The 10,617-nt window shown below is 39.0% G+C and overlaps 1 protein-coding gene across 1 annotated transcript; it reads right to left on the minus strand.

Annotated features, from left to right (window-relative positions):
- Positions 1-6,812: 6,812 nt before the first annotated feature.
- On the minus strand, positions 6,813-8,018 carry LOC121936109. Its single transcript, XM_042477983.1, has 2 exons — positions 7,224-8,018; positions 6,813-7,067 (listed from the first exon to the last, which is right to left on the minus strand). The coding sequence occupies exons 1-2, from the start codon at positions 8,016-8,018 to the stop codon at positions 6,813-6,815; spliced, it is 1,050 nt and encodes a 349-aa protein (XP_042333917.1).
- Between the last annotated feature and the right edge of the window lie 2,599 nt (positions 8,019-10,617).

A 10,617-nucleotide genomic window follows, 5' to 3' on the forward strand; every position in this document is an offset into this window, starting at 1 on the left:
TCTGGTCTGTTTCATATTAGTTGATAGTTCAAAAGCAAAAACAGGCATTTATCCTGGTGAGCTGACCCATCCACTCCCAGAAACAGATCAAGTAAGCTCATTGTAGAGCTTTTTACCTGAAAGCTGTACAAAGCACCAAAAAAGTTTTCATGTAGAGCTTGGCACATCATGGGTATTACTAGGGTAATCCAGGGGCTGTGGGTCATGCTGACATGCCAGAGAAGGATGTCAACCAGTGAGGTGGTACACAGAGAGGGACTGGTGTGGCTACTGGGCGAATGAGAAGGGGCAGTGTCTCTCTTTCCCACTTATCCAGCACCTGCACAGGACCCTAAGCGGTCCCTCCACAGGCTGCAGCAGTCTGGGTGGGTGGATAGGTGACACCAACCTCAGTGATGCTGCTGTGGAACATGGCCCCTGTGTGTGCTTGTTTATAGTCTACATAGGGACCACAAAACACAGTGTTCAGACATCAATCAAGGAACACAAGAGACACTGCAGAAGTGGGTCAGCTAGAAAAATCAGCAGTAGCAGAATACGTTATAAACCATCCTGGGCATAAAATGCTATTTGAAAACACTGAAATTCTGGACCATGCTGACAGCTATCAGGTCAGTATGCACAGAGGAGCCATTGAAATCCATAAATAACAGGACAACTTCAAAAGGAAAGGAGGAACCCTGAAAGTAAACAAAGTTTGGCTACTAGTCAAATGACAACTACCCAGGGTCAGGGATTTCCCCAGCAGACAATGGATCATTACAATACACATGCAAATCACTCCTGCTTTTCCAGGTCACACAATATATATACCCAGTTCCTTTCCAGGCAAGCATTCTCTGAAGATGCCAGCCACAGATGCTGGTGAAACATCAGGAAGAAACTCTTCTAGAACATGGCCACATAGCCTGAAAAACCCACCAAAAACCATGGATGCCTACCATGAATGCCTTCGACTTCACAATGGATCATTAATTAAATAGGCACCCTGAGACCTTGCCATTCAACAAGAGAACAATACACAAATTAACATGCAAATCGCTTCCTCTCAAACAACAATATATATAGCCCAATCTCTTCTATGCCAGCAATCTCTGAAGATGCCAGCCACAGCTGCTGGTGAAACATCACGAATAAACTCTTCTAGAACATGGCCTCATAGCCCCCCAACCCCCCCCCCCCCCCAAAAAACCCCACAAAAACTGCTTTAGAAACTAAACAGCCCTGCTAATAGAAGGATTTCCAAGAGCTCCTGATCCAACTGCTTATCACATTGCCTTACTGTTGAAAGGTGAGTGGATGCTTCCTTGCTCACTGTCCTGTTTTCTATCACCTTGTAAATCCTTCCTTGGCAAGGCTGTTTGGCTTTTAAGGTAGGTTTTGGGGAGTATTCCCAGTTATTGCAATGGTGTAATGACCATAAATGTGAACACCAAAATTTATAATGTTGTAAAATGGTTTTATAATATTATAAATACTGTACAGAATGCTAGCTGTAATTTTTAAAAAAAACTAAGAGAAAAATAGATCTCAAATATCACATAGAAGTGACGTATGTCATTCATCAAGCCAATGACAGAACAGAACAAAAATGTACCCATGATGCAACCATCATCCACACATCACTTACCACCACATTTTCTGGACAAGCCTAAACTGTGCTTTGAGCAAAGGGAAATGTAATGTTCACATAACACTAATTCCAAGAATATTGTCTAAATGTTATTCCCTTGAATAAGACTGTATTTTGGCAAACCTCCCTAACATAAAGGTGTAATGGAGATAGGACTTCATTGCTTTCCCCCTTTTTTAGCCCAGCCACCACTTCCTAAACCAGTGATGAAGAACTGAAGTGGGAAATTGAACCGGAGTAGCAATTCATCAAACTGAGGAAGCTCTTCATTACCACAAAACTGGAGGCGAATTTGAAGGCTGCTAGGGAGACTTTCTCTTCTTTAATGCAAGAATAGTGATGAAGTTAAGATAGTGACAAAGTTAAAATTGAAGTGGAAAACTGACAGAAACTGAAATTAGGGAAGGTAATCATTGAAGTGGGAAGCAATAAATTACCAAAGGTCTGGAGGCTGACATTCTCTTCCTTGCACAATCAAGAAAGAAAGCTGTGAAGCATGGAAAAATTGGAGGGGGAATGTCCCATGTATCACAAAACATCCTGGCTAACCCACTTCAGACATCTATGATCACTCCACCAACAATCATAGAGTTCCTATGCTCCTGCTCACAGAAGATTTCCAGCTATACAGTCAGCCCTCCCCATAGGTGGGCTTGCCTTCCATGACTTTGAGCCTATGTGGAAGGCAAGCCCTGGCAGAAATAATGGGGCGCATACACACGCCACTGCAAACATGCACCACCATGAGCACTCGCCCCATTATTTTCTTTTTCTTTTTTTATAAATTTTATTGAGATATTAAAAACATACATTCTGCATACATAATTCATACATATTTCATTATTACTCTTATATTTCTTGTTAGCTACAAAAGAAAAATAATAACCATACTCTTTAACTTCTCGCCCCCCCCCCCTACTATGCCTTGCATATCGGCTTTCTACAACTATATATCATTAAACATTCCAAAGTATGCTTTTTCAGCTATCTTGTTTATTCCTCCTTCCTGCACTGTATTTTGTCCTTATCAGATTTTTCATACACCATTATTATTGGTTTGGAGAGAGTGTCTATAATTACCTCATTAATCTCCTTAATATTCTCATTCATTTTATGTTTATCTTCTGCTTTCCCCAATACAACAAATGTTTCTATCTTTGCTTCTATTTCATTTCAGTCCTCACTTCTGTTTCATTCTATATGCCTATACCATATATTTTAAAGACATAAATGTTTTACATTCATGCCACATACATATGTTTCACTCTAAAATTCATGTTTCGTCTTTCGATCTGTTTTTGCAATACTTTATGAAAGGATTCCAGTTTACATCATAATGTTCTTTATGTATCTGATCTATCAATAATCTAGTCAAATTATCCATATCAATAACTTCCGCAGATTTTATTAGCCATTGAATTGTTGGGATTTCGTTATCCTTCCATCTCCTTGCTATTGTTATTCTTGCTGTAGAAAATAAATATAATAATTGTGTCAATTTCTTTCTAACCTTCTCTTCTTCAACAATGTTCAGTAAACACATCACTGGCTTTAATTCAAACTTAATCTGAAAAATTTCTTGAATCGGCTTGTGAACCTCAATCCAAAATTTCTTAATTTGTGGACAAGTTCATTACATGTGGTAAAAAGTCCCTGGGTTCTCCTTACATTTCAAACATATATCCCTTACATCTTTATTAATCTCTGCTAATCTTACCGGTGATAAATGCCATTTGTAAAACATTTTTATAAAGTTTTCTTTGATATCCACACATGAGGTGAAGTTTAAATCCTTCCCCCATGCTCTCTCCCAACTTTTTAATGGTATATGTTATATTCCTTGCCCATGAAATCATATTGGATTTGATTGTTTCTGTTGATTCTATTTGTAAATTTAAACATATCTTGTAAAATTTTGGAAATTAAGCCTTTCTCATTCAAATCTTGCTCAGTTTAGCTCAAAACAAACTCAACTTCATTGTGATCCTCACTGATGGCTACGTTTGGTTCCATCCTTGTTGTGCATCAGTTTGCGTTTTAAAAATAAAATAAAATGTGTGCCTGAATATTTGTATTTATTCTTTCTGCTCAGTTTTAAAAGGGGGATGCATTTTTGCAGAATTTTTATTTGCAAATGGCATCACAGTCTTTAGCAAAGTAGGAGTTTCATTACTGATCCATGAATTGTGAATTTGGTCAGTCCACAGCATTAACAGTCATATAATTGCTGATCCCAACTAGAGTAGACCCAATGGATCAATTTTTGGATGCTACATAGTGGTTCTACTCTAATTGGGTTAGCATCTGGATTTATGCCAACGAGACACAGTCACATTTCTTTTTGGTGGGTTGTTTGGTTTTATTGTTGTTCATGTTTGTTGTGTTTTTTTTTTCATTTGGCCCATTTAAATATATTGTACAGTGTCATAAAGCTGAAGATCATTATTACTAACCTCTGGTTGTTTCTCTTGCATATCCTTTATGCCACAGCCATGTAAAACAAAATATCTGCTCCAGTTTTATAAAGTAAGTGTTCATGCTGATGTGAAGCAAAGATGAGGGATCTCAGTGGATATTAATTCATATTTGAGTGTCTGCCAAAGAAAACAAATAAAGATCAACTGCTTCTATCTGAATGGCCTGGGAGACATCTAAAACATTTGAATAATTAGAATCTGGGAATGCTGTTTATGTAGGGTTACACTGATATGATACTACTAGAATGCTGTTACAGGGTCCTTCTTTCCATTGCAATGGATAAAGGATGATTCTTTTTTGTATTTATCTGATGTCCATCTAACTCTTTTGGCTCCTTTGTCACTCTGCTGCTAAAGAAAAAGAAAATGGCCTGGCACCTTGAAACTAAAAATGTATTACTCAGGCCTTCCAATTTTTTGACATTCCTAACCTTCACTCTCTTAATAATTTGGGATCATAACTGACCTGCAAAGGAATGTTAAACTATGTGAAGACTTTTTCAATAATTACTGCTACATGATAATTTTCACATTCTCTTCTCAAAAGTGGGGAGGGGTGTCAAATGAACCAGTGGTATGTCAACCTGCCCCTTCTACTTTGTCCTTCTTTTTGTGGGTTCAGGTTTGAGGCACTTGGGCCCAGCTAAAATAAACCTGACTCTAACCTGAGTTCAGAAAACACTGTATGGCCATGTTATGGGAGAAGTTGTGGCCACAACACTTGACAATAGAACACTTCTATTGATGTTAACACATCAGTTGTAATGAGAAGGAATTGATTTTTAATTTGTTTGTAATATATTTTTTTAAAATCTCAATGAGCCATTGGAGTGAGAATCACAGAGAATCACTGGGGTTTATTACAGGCCCCAAATATCACATACCCCATGCTATAAAAACAGATATACGTCTAGAATCATTTTATAGTACCATACATTCCAACATTTCACAAATGAAAACTGAGACACATGTGGCCAAGCAACAAGAGGAAGAACACACAAGCTAGAAGAGGCTATCACAGTTTGCTTTTGCTTGAGTTTACTAGGAAGATTCTGGTCACTCCTCTATTCTCCTTCATGCTGAGGTTATCAAGTGCCAATGCTTTTTGTATTTTGAACTCAAGTTTGTAGCAAATGCAGCAAGATGAGGCTATAGAGGAAAAGTGGGAGAAGGAGAGAGAGACTGGAAGATATTAAAAGCAGCAGAAAAGTGGGATGACAGAGCATTAATAGGGCACTTGTCACTTTATGTTTGCATCATATACTCACAGTTTTCCTTTGGAGTTTCCTTCTGCAGCAAAAGGAACTTCCTGATGGCCCAGTATTCAGCACTTGAAAATCCCACATTTTTTATTAACATGATGCTATCAATGATCTGGAAAAAAAATCAGAAATTAGAGCTAGAATCCTGCAAATTGGCAAGTTACAATACAAAAGAACACTTTTTGAAGCTACAGTGACAAAGGTATGGTCAAATTTTGAGAAGCGGTTTGGGCCAAAAAAAATTCAGCACCCTGTCTTACATAGAGATAAAAAGGGAATGGAGAAAGGTAGCCAACTGTTGCACAGTCTCTTTAAGCTTTTTATGCTCCTTTTTGCCCAAACTAGCCCACACATTTCTTAGGTGTGTTACATGTGGACATGTTTCATGGTGAGAGTGAGGTGCAGGCAGCTTCTCATCTCAGCAATTGTACAGGGCAGGGATGGGTGACTGTGCCAGCAATTTCCTAACCTGCCCTTCCTCAGGTCATACCAATACAATGGAACTCGACAGACCACCCCTTTTCTAACTGGATTGGGGCTGCAGCAACCTCATGCCACAGCCCCGATGCAAAAAGGAAAACTGGGAGGTGATGCCCTAAACCAAGAAGCAAATGGGAAAACACAGAGTTTAGGGAAAAAATGAAGCTAAAAAATCTGTAATTTTATTAGGACAATATGTTAAAAACTAAACCAGAACTGAAACCTGCTGTGAGGCTTGTTCTAGCCTATAAGCTGCACTGTTAATAAGTAGAACTGGGCTTGAAAACTGCAAATCCCAAAATAATACAGAACTATCACAATTCCTCTGCGTCTCACACCAAGTATGGAAACAAGTACACACAATATAAATATATAGTTACAAAGTGCACAAACAGAGGCTTGGTTGGAAAGGGATATACAGTATGCCCAAAACAGATAAAATTGTCAAAAGTTACAAAAAAAAGACCAGACGCGTTTCGACAATTGTCTTCCTCAGTGGTCCAAAGAACTGTGGGAATAAAATAAGTGAAAATCAAACACTGTGCTGACAAAAAGAAGACCATATAGCTAGAAAATGGTAAATGTATCGGTACCTACTTAAGCAACCTTGTAAGGTAGAGCATGTGGGAACCACCTGTCCTTTTGGTAAGTGGAAGGTCAACTCATACCTTGAGCCATGCCTGAAAAATTTAGGCAAAATTTGATAAAAGATGGATTACAATAAAAGCTGTTTTGTGTGAAGCCAATTGCTTACCAACTCACCTAGGCTGGGGTGTCCCACAAGTACTTGTCAGCTCTGATGCTGTTATGCAAAGGGAAAATTTAAATCCTTTTGCAAACCAAAAACTAATACACCTGTTAGATCTCATCAAAAATCATTCTGCAGTGGATGCGATCCTGTAAGTAATAACAGTCCCTGCCATTATTAACAGAAAATAAGAAGGCAAACATTTGAAATACTTATAGAACAGCAGACCAATTGCAGTTGTCATTCAGACCATGCGGTTTCTGGGTTTGTAGTGTGTATATCCAAAACAATTCCCTGTGCCGGAGTTTTCTTTCAAGATGTAATCCAGTTCCCGGGACTCTTTCTATTGTCCAAAACCTGATATCCGTGTCCGAGTGGTTGCAAAGAGTAAAATGTTCAACCATTGGTGCGGTCATCCTTCTATTCCTGATGCAGCTCCTGTGTTCTGATATCCTTGTTTTTACACTGCGAGTCGTCATCCCGATGTATAGAAGGTCGCAAGGGCATTGGATGGCATAGACCACTCCTTTGGTATTGCAGGTAAACAGATCATTCAAGGTATACACTCTATTATTCACTGGATTGACAAACTCCGTTAGTCTTACACAGTATTTGCAAACACTACAATTATAACAGGGAACATTCCCTTTCGTTCTACTCTGTGGTGAATATGGTAGAATCCCTTGAACTGTACATTTGCTATGGACCAAATGATCTGCAAGATTCTTGGCACGTTTGTACACAAATAAAGGTTTATTAGAGCACCCAGGAACATCCTGGAGCAAATTCCAATATTTAAGAATTGCATTCTGTATGTGCCTGGTATTGCCATTGAAAGTGATGGGTATGAGCATTCTGGTTTGTATTCCCTCTCTCTCTTTTTTAACAAAGAGGCTCCTTCGTTCCATCCTCCTTACTTTAAAGTAAGCCTGCTTCAAACTCTTTTTAGGGTATCCCCGTACAACAAACTGTTCTATGAGAGTTTTTGCATGTTTATCAAATTCCATCAGACCAGAACAATTCCTTCTGAGTCTGAGGAACTGGGAGTAGGGAAGATTTTGCTTCATGTGGCGTGGATGAAAACTATCATACCTCAGGAGGGAATTTGTGTCAGTTTCCTTCCTGTACAAATCAGTTTCCAATAGAACCCCTTTTTTTACCACTAGTACATCCAAAAAATTGATTTTAGCATTATCAAAGTTCAGTTCAAATTTAATTGTATTGTGCACACTATTAATGCTTTGTTGAAAATTAAAAAGCTCATTTTCCGATCCATTCCAGATGATAAAGATGTCATCCAAATATCTTTTAAACTCTAGTATGTTAGTTTTATAGATATTATCTTCATTTAATATATGCTGTTGCTCGAAATTATCCATAAAGAGGTTTGCTAACTCTGGAGCAAATTTGCATCCCATTGCTGTACCTGATACCTGCCAGTAATACTTATCCTGGAATGAAAAATAATTTTGTTTAAGGGAAATTTCAGCTAGTGTACACAAAAAAATGGGTAGGGGGATGTGAATGGTCTCTTCTCTTATTAAGGGTTGATTCTATAATGTCCATAGCTTCATCATGTATTATGTTAGTATACAGGGATACTACATCCAATGTCACCAGTAAACAATGTTCATTAGGCAAAACAATCTGTTCCAGGATCTGCAAGAAGTGTCCAGTATCCTTAATGTAGGTTGGAATCTGTGGGACAAAGGGTTTGAGAAAAAAATCTACATACTCTGCAAGGGGTTCCAATATGGATCCACAGCCAGACACAATCGGTCTGCCTGGGACTGGAAATTTTTTCTTGTGTATTTTAGGTAGCAAGTAAAAAAGGGGTATCCGTTCCTCCGATTCCAACAAAAAATCATGGGTGTTTTTATTAATATAACCATACATGAGGGCCTCATAAACAACATCAGAGATGGATCTTTTAATTTCCTTTGTGGGATTACATCTACAAGGTGCATAATGTAACGAGTTATTTAACTGTCTATGTGCCTCAGCAATATATTCTTGCAAACCCCATACCACTATTGCTCCTCCCTTGTCTGCAGGCTTGAAAACAACATCCTGGAGTTGGCAAAGTTCTTTAAGTGCTATGCTCTCCAATTTTGATAAGTTGTGCCAGACTCTAGGTGGTTGATCCTTAATGGATGCTAGTTCCTTAAGGATAATGTCCTCAAAAGCCAAGATGTTATGATTAGTAGTGACTGGATAAAAGGTAGATTTTGCTTTAAAATTATATACCTCAGTGCCCTTATCAATCTGCTCCATACCAAAAAAGTCTGCAATCTTTATTTTTCTGAATAGCCTTTGTGCCTCAATCATAGTCTGAAAATAATCAATTTTGGGTGTAGGCACAAAGGAAAGGCCTTTTTTCAGAACCTGAAGTTGGTAGGGAGTGAATTCCCTTGTAGAAAGATTAACTATCTCCTGGTCTTTAATATCTTTTTGCCGGGAAATCTGGCAGGTCTGGTGTCCTGTCTTGTTCTCATGTTGTATGTATTTCTGTTTTGTTTTGCATATAAAAAAGATGATGTGGAGGAAGGGGCTGTTGAAGTCATGGAATCATCAGTGCCCCGATGCAGCCTTTTGAGGGCGCAAAAAGGAGCCCAAAAAGTGGCTTCTTTTTGCACTCTTGACAGCACACCATAGCCATAGGAGCAAGACAATATGATGCACCTTTGGCGCTGCGTCACCTGGATGCAGTGCCAGAGGCGCACCCTATAGCTGCATGTCATGTAGAGTGGTGCGTGGCATCAGGGCACCCAGGAGTGGGAGAGTTGGGCACGCGTTGTGAGGACACTATGCTCCAACTCTGTCCCCATGCCAGCCCAAAGTGCCAGTCTGTATAGGACGACTCATAAAGACAAAACAAAACCCATTCATTTTCAGGTAATTTGTAGCCTTTTTTATTTTATAGGAATTATAGGAGTACCCACCACATTTTATGTGGCTGTGCAACAGTTTATTTGATTCCCCTCCCCACAAAAAAAATTAATTGAGGTTATGAGAGCTCCAAGGGTGTCCTGGAAAGTTGGAGTGCAAACAGGGATTGGGATCCATGGGGTCCATGAGCTTCATTTTCCCCAACCCTACTATACAGTCACCTTATGCCAGCTTTGTTCAGATGTTCTCACAATTTCAGCGCCTTCAATCAAGAAGACGAATGTGTCCCGCCATCTTTATCTTGGCATCTTTAAATGCTGATGAAACTCTTGAGCAACAGGAACATGACACACAGGTGGAATGATGCTCATAAATAATCTGCCATTTTTGAGAAATTAAACAGAGCTTCATGGCTCACCTTTGGCCTCTCTTCTTATATGAAGGTGGCTCAACATGACAGCAAATTGAGACAAATTCACAAGGACAGGCTGCAAAATCAATTCCACTACTCTCAAATCATTATGAAATGTCTCAAGTCAGAAATAATTAATGGATTAGCCCCAAGAGATAGTCAAATGTATCACTGCAAACATAAGCAACATCAAAGATTTTATAAGTGGCAAAAGATGTACAGTACCTTGGAAAGCATGTGCGGAGCTTTTTAATCTAGGTTGGGATGTGTTGTACATCTGCAGTTACACTCTGCTTCCTTGTTGCGAAGCATATTACAAGCCAGTTATTAGGTGTGGTTTTTTTCTACCCATGTGGGCTGACTATTTCCACTATAGGCAAGGCCAGTAAGCAGCCAAAGAACAGAAATGAGACTATTCCTGGAGGATACATTGTTCCACAGCTGGGGCCAAGCATGGAGTATGATTCATAGTTTTGAGCCTTGCCTTCTTGGTGGATTGGCTATGAAACAATCAACCATTAAGCAGAATCATACCCATAAGGGTTATGAAGTATCACCTTCCCTTCCTGAACATTTTTGAGGTAAAGAACAACATCGTCAAGAAATTGTGTCGGCAGCAAACTACATACTCACCCAATCCACAGCAATGATGCTATTAAAAACAAACACAAATTTGGATGTTTAGAGGAGCAGAAATGATGCTTTAATACTGGGGA

Source organism: Sceloporus undulatus, chromosome 1 (genome assembly GCF_019175285.1).
Source record: "Sceloporus undulatus isolate JIND9_A2432 ecotype Alabama chromosome 1, SceUnd_v1.1, whole genome shotgun sequence".
Taxonomy (NCBI): Eukaryota; Metazoa; Chordata; class Lepidosauria; order Squamata; family Phrynosomatidae; genus Sceloporus; species Sceloporus undulatus.

Coding starts and splice junctions, on each gene's coding strand:
- LOC121936109 (XM_042477983.1), bottom strand. CDS start 8,018: ATGGGATGCAAATTTGCTCCAGAGTTAGCAAACCTCTTTATGGATAAT. Junction 7,068..7,223: donor ATGTTCCCTGTTATAATTGT/AGTGTTTGCAAA, acceptor ATGACGACTCGC/AGTGTAAAAACAAGGATATC.